Below are 14,373 nucleotides of genomic sequence, written 5' to 3'. Positions count from 1 at the left end.
GCACATTGCATCATAAGGTCTGTCATTAAGTCAACTGGTATGGCTTTGATTCCCAGTTTGTACCCACCTATTCAACTTTGTGGGGTTTTTCCCAGTTTCCTCCCACTGCTAAAGACCCCTACGTGCAAGCAAATTATTGGAATAAAATTGAACCTTTTGTTAGTCCAGAAATTACCTAGTTTGTGTCTAGTGGGACAATAAACTCTCTCTCTCTCTCTCTCTCTCTCTCTGACAGTGAGTAAGAGCTGGTGAATAGGTTATATATATGTGATGTTGGGTGTAGAATCTATTTTAGTGGTAATAAAGATGGTATATCTCGAGTGCTTCTATTAGTCTGGAATGTCTGGTTCTATATTTACACCATAGTGGTTGGTACATGGATACAATCAGAACAGCACTGGTGTGGTGCACTGGGCAGAGAATGTTTATCAGACATTAGGTTCAATGTTTACTATTCGATACTTTATGGTCATCCTTATCTGTGATGTATTCCATACATTGCGGCGGTCAGTGGTCACTCTGGGGGCATTATCTGGTCAATGTCCGTCACACTCACACAAATACAATTTGTATGTTAGTATGGTAGATAGATATATACATTTGGCACAGACATATATACCACATAATAAAAATAATTTAATTATAAAATAATCCGGCCAAGTATCCAGTACTTTGCAACCACCATGAGTTATGTGGCCTGTACCTTATGAGGTATCTTGCATCCATCTAGTAGCCACCATGAGTTCTGTTATATCTAGTAGCCACCATGAGTTCTGTTATATCTAGTAGCCACCATGAGTTCTGTTATATCTAGTAGCCACCATGAATTATGTTATATCTAGTAGCCACCATGAGTTATGTTGTATTCAGTACCATGTAGCCACCATGAGTTATGTTCTATCTAGAAGCTACCATGAGCTACATTGTATTCAGTACCATGTAACCACCATGAGTTATGTTGTGTCTAGAAGCCAACATGAGTTATGTTGTATTGAGTACCATGTAGCCATCATGAGTTATGTTGTATCTAGTAGCTACCATGAGTTATGTTTTATTCAGTAAACATTTCTGTGTTTTATTCGGGCTGATATTGTGATGACTGATTTATTTGTCTTTATTAAATGTGCTTTACATGTCAGCATGATGGAGATCTTCTTTTAAAAACTTCTTAGCGACAAATTGTTGTAACAAAATAACCAAATATTAAAATATTTAAAATATTTTCTTCTTCAGATGTAGGAGAATCAGCTGAGTTTGATCGTGAAACAACACCAACACCACAGGAGGAAGAACAAGACCAGTCTGTAAAGGAAACTACACCGGTTCCTGACACAGACGAAGAAGCCAAACGTAAAGCAGAAGAAGAAGCCAATCTTAAGGCAGAAGAAGAAGCCAATCGTAAGGCAGAAGAAGAAGCCAAGCTTAAAGCAGAAGAAGAAGCCAAACGTAAGGCAGAAGAAGAAGCCAAGCTTAAAGCAGAAGAAGAAGCCAAACGTAAGGCAGAAGAAGAAGCCAAGCTTAAGGCAGAAGAAGAAGCCAATCTTAAGGCAGAAGAAGAAGCCAATCGTAAGGCAGAAGAAGAAGCCAAGCTTAAAGCAGAAGAAGAAGCCAAACGTAAGGCAGAAGAAGAAGCCAAGCTTAAGGCAGAAGAAGAAGCCAAACTTAAGGCAGAAGAAGAAGTCAAGCGTAAAGCAGAAGAAGAAGCCAAACTTAAGGCAGAAGAAGAAGCCAAGCGTAAAGCAGAAGAAGAAGCCAAACGTAAGGCAGAAGAAGAAGCCAAGCTTAAGGCAGAAGAAGAAGCCAAGCTTAAGGCAGAAGAAGAAGCCAAGTGTAAAGCAGAAGAAGAAGCCAAGCTTAAGGCAGAAGAAGAAGCCAAGCGTAAAGCAGAAGAAGAAGCCAAACTTAAGGCAAAAGAAGAAGCCAAGCGTAAAGCAGAAGAAGAAGCTAAGCTAAAAGCAGAAGAAGAAGCCAAACGTAAAGCAGAAGAAGAAGCCAAGCTTAAGGCAGAAGAAGAAGCCAAGCTTAAGGCAGAAGAAGAAGCCAAACGTAAACTAGAAGAAGAAGCTAAGCTTAAAGCAGAAGAAGAAGCTAAACGTAAGGCAGAAGAAGAAGCCAAACGTAAGGCAGAAGAAGCTAAGCAAAAAGCAGAAGAAGAAGCTAAGCAAAAAGCAGAAAAGGAAGCAAAACGTAAGGCAGAAGAAGAAGCCAAACTTAAGGCAGAAGAAGAAGCCAAGCTTAAGGCAAAAGAAGAAGCCAAGCTTAAGGCAGAAGAAGAAGCTAAACGTAAAGCAGAAGAAGAAGAAGCCAAGCTTAAGGCAGAAGAAGAATCTAAACGTAGAGCAGAAGAAGAAGCCAAGCTTAAAGCAGAAGCAGAAGCTAAACATAGAGCAGAAGAAGAAGCTAAACTTAAGAAAGAAAAAGAAGCTAAACTTAAGGCAGAAGAAGAAGCGAATCTTAAGAAAGAAGAAGAAGCTAAACTTAAGGCAGAAGAAAAAGCAAAACTTAAGAAAGAAGAAGAAGCTAAACTTAAGGCAGAAGAAGAAGCTAAACTCAAAGCAGAAGAAGAGGCTAAACTAAAGGCTGAAAAGGCTCAACCCAAGAAAGAAGAAGACACTAAATTAGAGGAACCTAAACTTGAGGAAGGGGAAACCAAACCAGAAGTCAAGGAAGAAGAATACAAACCGACAGAAGAACCTAAATCAGATGAGCTCAAACTAAAGGAAGAACCTGAACTAAAGGAAGAACCTGAACTCAAAGAAGAACCTGAACCTAAGGCAGAAGAGCTTAAAGAACCAGTCCAAGGGGATATTTCATACATACCTGAAGAGAAACGAGAAAATACACCACCACTTGTCTTAGAAAAAATGAAGGACTGTGATATTGAAGAAGGTCGATTGGCCCGATTTGATTGCAGAGTGTGTGCTTATCCTACACCAGAAATAACATGGTACGTCCATTTTTATTATATTTATACATAATTGATTCTATTTTAGGTTTGGCATCGTGTGGGTAGTTTATCAACAAGTCTTTATGATCTACATGTTAGTGATTTTGAGATTTTTCATTTAAATGTGACTAATGCGTAGGAGTAGCCATAGCCTATCCGATTTCAGCATCCACAAAACAGTTTGTCACAGAGTTACGGCTCCTGTTGTCAAAAACCTTATAAATACTCAGAAGATCAAATTGTTGTAGATATTCTTTTCAAATTTGTACTTGATTTGTTTAGCTAGTCCCAAGGACGAATCATAAAGATGAACTTGGCCAAATCTGCCCACCAACTTCATGCATAGTTCAAAATTTCCCTCATAGCACACTGTATGGCGTATGCCCATCTTCATTAGCCAAGTCGGAGCAAAACAGTAGGACGTTAAACCCCATTTCATTTCATGCATATTTATTGCCCTTTACCCTGAAAACTTGACAGTCATCCATCAAATGATTGCTGGTGGGTGTATATGCCTTACTAGGCAACGCAATTTTTATCTAGTCATAATTTCTCTGTAAGGCAGAGTTCACCATAGACTCTAATCAAGCCCCTCATACAGAAGAAGAACCAATGCTGTACAAGTTTATGTTAAAAAGTGTCAATTTTTTCTCCTTCTTGGTGGGGGGTGGGAGGGGGTTGGATAGCAGAATGGTGCGGGGTGGGAGGGGGTTGGATAGCAGAATGATGTACTCTGTATCATAAGATCTGCCTCTCATTGAGCATGTCATTCAACACCCCAGTTTGTACGGGGCAAGGATTAGGGTCGCCTGTACAACCTTGTGCTTTTTTCCCGGGTCCTCCAGTTTCTTCCCACGGCCCAAGACCAGTATGCGCAAGTGAATTATTGAAATAAAATTTAACTATATGTTAGTCCCCAAATGACCTAGTTTGTGTCAAGTGGATGTTAAACTCTCTCTCTCTCTCTCTATCTCTCTTGGCAAGTAATCTGTCAGTTGCCATCTTGTATTAATGAGGATGGTCGATGGTCTGTACAATGTAACGTAAGAAATCCCTTGGTAGGTGGTATTCGATATAAGAGTAGACCGTAGAGCCACTGTCCAAGTAAAACTTCCCTGATAGCACACTGTGTTAATGACTGTGTTTATATTTATACAGGGAGAAAGATGGTAAACTGGTGGAGGAATCAAGTCATTATAAATTATTACAAGAGAAAGATGAGATCTATTCGTTGTTAATTAAAGATTGTACAATCAGTGATAGTGGTAGATATACATGTTGGGCCAGGAATGAATATGGTGAAGCATACACAGAATCCATCTTAAATGTCATAGGTAACTAAATATTTTATAAGCCCACATTTTCATGTGGAAGTATTATGTTGTCGCCCCTAACCGTCTGTCCGTTCACAATTGTTTGTGGACACTCTACAATATCTATTCTAAATGTTATAGGTAGTTAATCTTTTTTAGAGGGGTTGTGTCATTGCCATTTTGAATCATATGTGGTTAGGGTGAAGCATTTACACAATCTATTCTAAATGTTATAGGTAGTTAACTTTTATTAGAGGGGTTGTGTGTCATTGGCATTTTGAATCATATGTGGTTAGGGTAAAGCATTTACACAATCTATTATAAATGTCATAGACAGCTAAATATTTTTTTGAGGGATTATATTATCGGTAAATGGGATCTGTGGTGGTCAGGGTGGAATTGACAGGCATCCAGAACCAGATCTAAATGTTGTAGGCAGCTAAATATTTTTTGAGGGATTATATTATCGGTAAATGGGATCTGTGGTGGTCAGGGTGAAATTGACAGGCATCCAGAACCAGATCTAAATGTTTAGGCAGCTAACTTTTTGAGGCGTTGGGATTCGGGAGAATTGCATTTACGTTAGGATAAAATGGACAGGTGACAGGAATAACATTTTGACAACTCTGATTCTCAACATTGATGTTACTTATCCCTTTAGGACTTTCCAGCCCAAAACAACTGCTCTCTTTATCTGGCCTTAATCCACTTGGGTCAGATGAATAGCTGTAAAAACCATAAAAGAACAGTACACTAGCTCTGTGCCTGCGCTAGAGGTTAGCAGTAGTTTAGGCAGCAGGACCTGGCAAGAGTAATTTCAGATGAGAATGAAATTCGAAGGTACTTTCCCACCCAAAAACAAACGTCCTTAATCCATCTGGGTCACATGAATAGCTGTCAACCATTGAAGGACTGCATTCTAGCTCTGTCTATAGGCTAGAGGTAGCAGTAGTTTCTGCAGGAGGTGTCTGGAAAGAGTCATTCAGATGAGAAACCATCAAAGGATGGTACGCTAGCTCTGTGACTCAGGCTAGAGGAAGAAGTAGTTTCGGCACAAGAGCCTGGCAAGAGTCTAGTCATTCAGATAGCAACGAAAAATCAAGGTACTGTGTATATACCATTAACAGGATGTTACAGATCCCCTTGACAGTTGAAAATCAGGAGTATGTAAATCATAGGACAAATTAAGTTTACTTTTTATCTTCTCTACAGAAATTGTATTTGTTGATACAAGAAATTTATATTTTCAGCTTTAGATAATTTATTAGAAGAAGGAGAAGTGAAGCCATCTTTTACTACCAGATTTTACGATGTGGAGGTTACGGAAGGGGTTCCTGCGGAGTTTGTCTGTCAGGTGAGTTGACTCTTTGGTACCAATGTTCTCTCTCTCTCCTCCCTCAGGATAGACCCCTACGCATGTGATAAGATAATAAAAATAAGATAACATTTGGAAGCGGTTTGTGAATCAGCGACTTAATCACTGAGCTATCATATCTACTACATTTCCATGAGAAAAGGCAATTAAGATGAACATAAAAATCTTCAGAAAAATGTAATCAAATTTGTCTTTTGATTTTAGGTGAAAGGTGACCCATCACCAGGGGTAAAATGGTTATTGAACGGCGAGGAACTACACCAAGCAGACGACATTTTGATTCGACAAGAGGACGATGGACATCAACTCCTCGCTTTCCGCAATGTTCGACTGGACCAAGCGGGTGAAATAACATGTAGATTGAAGAATGATCTAGGGGAGGCAACTTGTACCGCTCAGTTGATCGTGAAGGAAGATCCTCGACGACATGGACCAGAGTTGAAGCCGCCGAAGTTCATCAAGAAGCCCGTAGATTGTGAAGTTTCGACAGGCGAAGATATCAAGATAGAATGCACAGTAGCTGGCGAACCTGAACCAGAGGTCACATGGTATTTTGAAGATCGGGAACTGTTTGTAAGTTTGTTGTTAATTAAAACCAGGTTTGTCCTTCTGCACACAGAGAGAACTGTCTATGGCCGCCATATCCAACAATCTGTTATACACAAAAAGACTAATTAAACCTTTTCAATTTTATTAAACATACATTATGCAAGAGCTAAATCTGTCTATTGCAGGTCTTTCTTTAGGTCTGAAATGTTATCTAAATTATTAACTAAGTGTGTTCGCCAGATTAGTAAACTTGAAGATAAATATATAAGAGTGTGTAATAACTTAATCTTTCTCATGAGTTGTAGAGACAGTGAAATTGTATTTCTATTACTGTTATTCTTAATCCATGCAGATGGTTTCTTATTAATTTCATATTTTGTCCACAAGTTTACTAAATTGTCATTTGTGCTTGATAACGATAAGAGGATACTTGTCGAAACGTCGTGCTTTTAGAATAAACTAGTGATTGTATCCCATAAAAAACTGTGTTATGTTAATATTAATTAGACATTAATTAACTTATCCAGACCATAATCAACTCTAGATGGCATCGCTAGCCTGCGATCTTTAGTGTATTATGAGCCGATTTACTGCATAACTTTCCTTCACGATTTAACGATTAAATCGATAATTGAGACTATGCTGTTTATCGTACTGACTTTAGTAATAATGATCGAGGCTAGGCGGACATTTCAATCGCTTAGTTCTCGGTTCATAGTGGAACAATTTGAATGAAATTTTCAGAAAATTGCCTTGACATTATCTAGTTTTTAACTATTATAGTTAGAACTGTCAGCTCGTTATCGAATCCCCCGTAATGTATCTTTAAATGAAAGCAGAATATATACTTTTAAAAAATTCTTGGAATATACTTAGTGATTTTGCCTAAAATTGTCGATTTAGGACTTACAATGTTGGTCAACTCACTTAGTGCCTGTTCAAAAGCAGAGCTAATTGTAGACAGACAGTGCAGGTTTAGTATGCCACGTTTATCTGACAATATCTCAATGTTCGTATTATAATCTATTCTCACATGGATTATTTTAAATTTTATCTGGCATTGATTTATCTCTCGTTAGTGTTTTTATTAATATTATTAATTCATGACCAGTGAGATATTAAAAATATCGTGTACCAGTTTTATCAGGTACAAAATCAAATGAAATGGGGTTTTGCGTTGTACTGTTGTGCTCTGAGGGGAGCCACGGTGGCTAAGTGGGTAAGACGCTGGCTCGCTAGCCTGGAGGCCGCGTGTTCGATCCCTGCATTGGCCGAGAAAGTACATCAGGATTTTCCGGCGTGGTTTCCCCCTTGTCAGTAGTGGAGGATGGAGACAGCTGTCTAGTCGTTTGGATGGGATGAAAAAACAAGGTCCTGTGTATACATTGGTGTGTATGTAAAACATTCCTTGGCAGTTGGAATGCGATGTAAGAGTAGGCCATAGTGCCACTGCTCGGGCAAAAAAATTTCCCTCATAGCACACTGCATGGAAAATGTCCGTCTTCATTAACAGAACAGTAGGACGTTAAACCCCATTTCATTTCATTTCATTGTTCTGCTTTGACTATGCTAATGAAGACGAGCAATATGTACTAAGACCTACTCTTGTATCAATTCCAACTGTCGAGGGTTCTTCTACACCAATGTGTACACGGGACCTCAACCTTTTTGATGTCAGGCCCTCCTTTCTCACCACTGACGAATGGGAACCACACCAGAAAATCGCAGTGAACTTTCTTGGCCAAAACCAGGATTGAACCCGATACCTCCAGGATAGCAAGCCAGGATCTTACTCCCTTAGCCACCGTGGCTCCCTGATAACACATATCAGTTCACTTGACTAATAATGTCTGATATTCTTCGGTTTTGTTTTTGTATTTTTTCTGCCTGGTTTAAAAAAAAATGATTGTTTTTCAGGAGTCTAATCGTCGTATTCTACGTAAAGTTGGGAATAACCATTTGTTAAAAATACGTAATATGGCCATTATGAATGCTGGGGTTTATACGATACGAGCTGTAAATCCTGCCGGAGAAGCCAGTTGTACGTTCAAAATAGATGTCAATGAAATTGAGGAGATGGAAGATCGACCAAGGTTAGTTAACTCATAAACATATAATAGGCTTACATGAAAATATTGACTTAACCTGTAGGCCTACAAGTAAATATTCAACTTCTCTGTAGGCCACTTCATCCAGATTTACCGGCGTGGTTCCCCCTTGTCAGTGATGCAGGACAGAGGGCCTGACAACTGAGGTCCCGTGGACACATTGGCGTGCCGTAAAAGATCCATTGACAGTAAATATTGGCTACCTCATTTCTCTGTAGACCTACAGTTTTTCACACAGAAATAGTCAGTTTTCTTTACTGATTGATAGAGTCACTTTTTAAACAAAATGAAAAAAATACGGCTAACCCACGGATCCATTCACTTGATATGTGCGTTTTTTGTTTTTGGTGTCTGTATATATTGAGTCCTATTCGTAGATTTGTCTTGTGTAATTGTTTTTGTGCATTTTCTAAATAAACAAGCTTGTTGTTTGATAAAGACAATAAAATATTTCATGTTGTTGCAGCCCCAAAAGAACTGTTATTCCCGAGACCAAGTATGGCAGTGCTCCTTCATTCGCAAGCCGTGTACAAGATGCAAGAGTATCGAAGGGAGGCAAGGCAAGATTTGAATGTAGAACTATGGGTATACCACAACCTGAAGTACAGTGGTAAGATTTTTATGATAATATTGCGATTACCAATTGCGATCAAATTTAAAATCTTAAGCCCTATATTTGTTCTATCAGTCTGAGCATGATTCAGAAACAGTTTTAATAGAGGCTCCGATCAAATTTTGTATCTTATAACACCTGTCCTTGAATTTCTACATCAGGTGTGTGGGTGTGGCATTCAGTGACCTAACGTCATGCGTGTGCACTTTAGATCATAACGATGGTCATTGTGTCAAATGTTTTGGTTTCGATCCCAAGTTTTTACAAGAAGAAGGGCGAGATCGCAATCCTATTTGTGGTTTTTGTCGTAGACTGGTGGGGGGTTGGATGGCTGAATGGTTAGCGTGCGCACGCTGTATCATAAAGTCTGTCATTGAGTTGACTGGCATGGTTTCGAATCCCCGGTTGTACGTGGCAAGGAGTAGGGTCGCCTGTCCAACCTCGTGGGTTTTCTCCGGGTCCTCCGGTTTCCTCCCACTGCTAAAGGCCCCTACAAGCAAGCGAATTATGTAAATAAAATTAAAACCATATGTTAGTCCCAAAATGACCTAGTTTGTGTCGAATGCACGTTAAACCCCATTTCTCTCTCTCTCTCTCATAGACTGGTATGTGGCAAGGAATAGGGTCAGTGTCTAATCTCACAGATTTTTTTTTATGACCCTCATACTGCTGAAGATGCGTCAAATTTTGAATCAAGATTGGCCATATGTTAGTCCCAAAATGAATTAGTTTCTGTTAAGAGGATGCTAAACCCCATTTCTCTCCCCTTCGTTAAATATTTTACACAAGAGATCTAGAGTTATGTCGTATATAGTTTCATTTGGAACTAAAATGTTTCTGGTTCAATTTTTAGCATGGAACGGGAATAACCCTGTGGGGAACCCCCAGCGATGATTGGATTGTCCTAGCTTCATCGTATAATGTTTTTTTTAATCAGGTTTAGAGATGGTCGTCCTGTGTCTCCTAGTGATCGTATAAAGATCGGAAGAGATGCAACCGGATTCTTTTTAACAGTAGCAGACGTGTCCCCTGAAGATGAAGGAGAGTATTCCTGTACGATTAAAAATGATTCGGGTAAAGCAAGCTGTGCAGCCAGACTTCAGATCGGTGGTAAGAATGTTATTATAATCGTGATCAGAAGTGGACCCAGTCACTCAAGCCAAACCTGGAAATATGGCACCGGTCACAGACATAGTCAGGCACAAATTTAGGCATGGTCAAACACAAACCTTTTTGTCTGGCACCAATAATTTTTCAGTGTTTTTAATGATATTTTTCATACACGTCCTGGAAAAATTTAAAGTATCCGATATGACTAAAATGACAATTTCCAGGACTGATAATAAGAGACAAACAATATTGAAAACTATAAAGTGTTTTTCTAAATTGCACTGTTTTAAAAAATTTCAAGAATTAACAACACTACATACATCAAACAAGCAACGTGGGTACCAATCTTTGTAAATATATTGACTGATAACTATAATTCAAGGTCAAATATTAGCTCTCAGCCAGTAAACAGACATAATTCTTAAAATAGTTTGGGTTTTCATGAAATAGATTCTAAGACACAGTTCTGTGGAATACTTATTGAGCGATGTTTAGACTGTACAAATCTGTTGTAGTCTTTATCAAGCAATCACAATGAACAATATGTATTGCTTTAAAAAGGGTAGGCCTATGCAAGAAATAATGAGTTCGCTTGAATGAAAAATATTTCAAAATCATTATTATTTTTATGAAAATCAGATTTATGAAGATGGTGGCTTGAAATCAATAGAACTGATCGCATACTTCAGTTGAATTATTGAATTTGATCAAGCTTTTATCAGCATATTGTGCTTGTAATATATTTCTTTTTATCATTTTTGGGTTTGGAATCATGTTTTTGATTCCGCGTTTCCATCCATAAAGTGAAAATAAACCACTATTAATTAATATCATATTTGATTTATCCAAATTTTAGATCAATTACCTCCTTCCACCTATCAGTATCAACCACGAGATAAACGCCGTCTATCGCCGTTATTTACTACCATAGATACAGCTCCACCTGTTAAACGAACATTTATAGAACTAGCACCAGACGGTCAGTACGATTTATCTTCCGTTAATTATATACCTTATGCATTTATTATTGTACTTTCAATTTTCATTGAAGAAACTTAAAAAACCCTGATTGTTTTATTTTAATGCCTTTCTTACATTTGACTTTTGAATTATATTTTTTTTACAGAGAAAGTACCGACCATGCCAATTGGTAAACCATCTATTCTAGAAGTTAAACCTGATGCTGCCAAACTTTCCTGGCTACCAGCTTATACTTCAGGTCTACCTGAGAACGCAGGACCATGTTCTTACACAGTTGAAGCTAGAGAACTTCCAGGAACTTACTGGTCTAAACTAGCCTCGGATGTCTACGGAACCACCTACTTCGCTCGGCAACTACGACCTGATAAAGAGTATCAGTTCCGTGTTCGCGCCGAGAACCGTTTCGGAAGTAGCGATCCAAGTGTTCCAGCAACTCTTCCAAAGAGAGAAGGTAAGAAGGGCTTTTAAAATAAAAGATTTTTGATCCTGTTTTATTTTCAGGTTCGAAAAGTCGGACACGTTGATTTATGTTTTAGTGTAGGGATGGATGAGAGAAAGTTTGTCAGTATAGTATTATTGATGTAGGCCATCAACAAATATCTTCTGGACATCATATTGTATAACTTTGACATTAAAACTTTCAGGAGAAACTTTGTCAGGAGTCATCCATAATTATAAACCACTTTCATAAAGGTGGAAAGAGCACACTTTTTAAAAAAAACCGTCTCCTTAAGGGGTGAGGCTACCCGAAAAATGTTTTCTGAAATTCTAAAACTATTGAATTGAAGATGGCACAAGTAGTTAGGAAATGTAATAAACAAGGGAAGACTAACAGTAAAAAATAAGAAAAAAAAATTGTTGCCAGGGTAACACAGTTTTTTGGAAAAAGTATGAAAAACATAGGAACACCATATCTCTGATAGTGGCTCTACAGACTACTCTTATTTATAATTTCAACTGTCAGGGGTTCTTTTACGTGCACGCCAATGTATAAGTAGGACCTTAGTTTTTCATCCGATCTGAACAACTTTACCACGTCACATGCCAGGCCCTCCATCTTACGCCACTGACAAAATGGAACCATAATGGAAAATCCTGATGAAGTTTCTCGGCCCATGCAGGGATCGAACATGGGACCTCCAGGTTAGCAAGCCAATGTCTTACTCTCTGAGTCACTGTGGTTCCCCCAAAGTGTTTATTGAGCATTATTTATTTTTTTCTAAAGATGGGAGCGAGATCAGTAAGGCACAGATTCATTAACTAGGAAATCGGCATAGGCAAAATTTTCCTCAAAGCACACTGGATGTATGTTCGTCTTTGTCAGCCCAAGCTGGGGCATAAAAGTAAGACATTAAGCCCCTTTTTCAATTCCTTTTCATTTATTTGTAAAACCAGAGAACTCTTTCAAAAAACAAAGGTGGTGCTGTTGATCGAGGGGTTGGGGTGTTAATCCTGAAATATCGTATCTTTCCACTCTCATGAAACTGGTTAATGATTATGAACCACTCTGTAAAACGAACGCTACTGTGTGTGTGAATTGTTTAAAAATGAAGCTTATTGACCAATATGTAATTTATTCAGAGTGACAATCAGAATGTTTTCTGTTTTATGCCTATTAAAAAAGTGTTATTGCTTTGTTATGGAGTGTTGACAAGAATTTAAAACGCCATTGCTTTTTTTTGGACTTTACCCCACATTGCTGTTTTGGACTTTAAATGCCATTGCTTTGTTTTCGCAGTGATTTTATTTGAACATTTCAGATGTAAAAGGTTTTTTTTTAGACATTTCAATATCATCTTAAAATGTAGAAAAAGATTTAATTAATGAATATATCACAAAAAATTTAATTTATACATTAAAAAAAATATATTGTTATAATATTTTCTTACAATTTTGCAAATAATTGTTTGTTTATGCTTTAAATTGAAGTTGCTTTAAAGCAAAATCTCAACCTATTCTCCTCCCTAAATCTTTTCGGCTGGCTTAGAGAGAGACATATATGTGCAGTTTTGAATCCATTGCCCTACCAGTCGTAGCTTTTTGCAATTATCACCTTGAACGCTGTCAAACATAATTTGGCACCAATCCATTTTATCGCTTGGTCCAAAAGAGCTATATGCTTTAAAAAGTGATATTTTCTGTTTCTGCTTTATTTAAATACTTTCAACTTTTTTTGCTTTGAAAGAAATATAATTCCTACATTATTTCCAATTTCAAGAATGTTTTAGCAGTTCTGATGCTTGGCTTATATTGTTTTTGCCATTGGGCATCTTATTTTTGATTGATGTATTAATTATTTGTTTACATTCTCATTTAGAGGTTACTTATCGTACTGTGTCATATATTGTGTTGTACATGCTATGTTACTGTACATTTTATGTTATTGTACATTTTATGTTATTGTAGTTTTATGTTATTGTACATTGTATGTTACTGTACTTTTTATGTTATTGTACATGTTATGTTATTGTATGTTTTATGTTATTGTACATTTTATGTTATTGTACATGTTATGTTATTGTATGTTTTATGTTATTGTACATCTTATGTTATTGTACATTTTATGTTATTTTTATGTTATTGTATGTTTCTTTACATTTTATGTTAAATTTATGTTTTATGTTATGGTACGTTTCTTTCTGCGCACATTGAAATCTTGAGGCTTAAGTTAATATCCATTTGACTTGAAATTTATACACAGTGTTTAAGGTCGTTAGATGAAGAATCCTATTGATTTTCAACGCTCTGCGATAATTACTGCCAGAGTTATGGCCCTGGATCACTTTGAAAAATCTTGTGGACTCTCCAATGATTTCTGATAATTACTTAATGGGATGTTACTCTTAATCAGTTTTTAGTATGCTGTAAATGTTTTCAATACAGACAAAAGAAAAAATATGCGACAACCCTTGTTGACTGCCTGTACGACATATCCTTATGTTATTTATATAAAACCAGCAGGAACATGTCACCCAGGATATACATACACGACCAGCTCAATCATGATCTGGACCTCCACTATCTTAATCATTGACCATTACTATCTCAGTCATCAACACATTACCAAATCCCTTTCACTGATTCATGTTTTAATTTTTCATCTTCAAGTTTTATTTTTGACTGATCTCATGTTTTCTTTATGTCTTAGATTGTAAATTAATTGAATACACACAACCCCCTTTAATATCAAGTTTATTTGTAAAAATGACTGTTCAACTGTCCCTATGCACAAGCGAATTATGGAAATAAAATTAAGCCATATATTAGTCCCGAAATGACCTAGTTTGTGTCCAGTGGATGTTAAACCCCATTTCGCTCTCTCTTTTCAACTGTTTTTAACTGTTTTCTAATTAGTTTATGTATTGTTTAAATGTACT

The 14,373-nt window shown here is 37.3% G+C and overlaps 1 protein-coding gene across 1 annotated transcript; it reads right to left on the bottom strand.

The window, feature by feature from the left end:
* Nucleotides 1-1,168: 1,168 nt before the first annotated feature.
* Nucleotides 1,169-3,287, bottom strand: LOC126832492 (uncharacterized). Its single transcript, XM_056103231.1, has 4 exons — nucleotides 3,283-3,287; nucleotides 2,010-2,357; nucleotides 1,794-1,853; nucleotides 1,169-1,589 (listed from the first exon to the last, which is right to left on the bottom strand). The coding sequence occupies exons 1-4, from the start codon at nucleotides 3,285-3,287 to the stop codon at nucleotides 1,169-1,171; spliced, it is 834 nt and encodes a 277-aa protein (XP_055959206.1).
* Nucleotides 3,288-14,373: the final 11,086 nt, after the last annotated feature.

Source organism: Patella vulgata, chromosome 9 (assembly GCF_932274485.2).
Source record: "Patella vulgata chromosome 9, xgPatVulg1.2, whole genome shotgun sequence".
Classification (NCBI taxonomy): domain Eukaryota; kingdom Metazoa; phylum Mollusca; class Gastropoda; family Patellidae; genus Patella; species Patella vulgata.
This window is presented reverse-complemented; position numbering and strand designations above follow the sequence as displayed.

Bases quoted from the DNA above. Each gene is read 5' to 3' on its own strand.
- LOC126832492 (XM_056103231.1), bottom strand. The intron at 1,854-2,009 runs TTCTGCCTTAAG...TTCTGCCTTAAG, and splicing joins GCCTTAAGCTTGGCTTCTTC to CTTGGCTTCTTCTTCTGCTT. The intron at 1,590-1,793 runs TTCTGCCTTAAG...TTCTGCTTTAAG, and splicing joins GCCTTAAGCTTGGCTTCTTC to CTTGGCTTCTTCTTCTGCCT.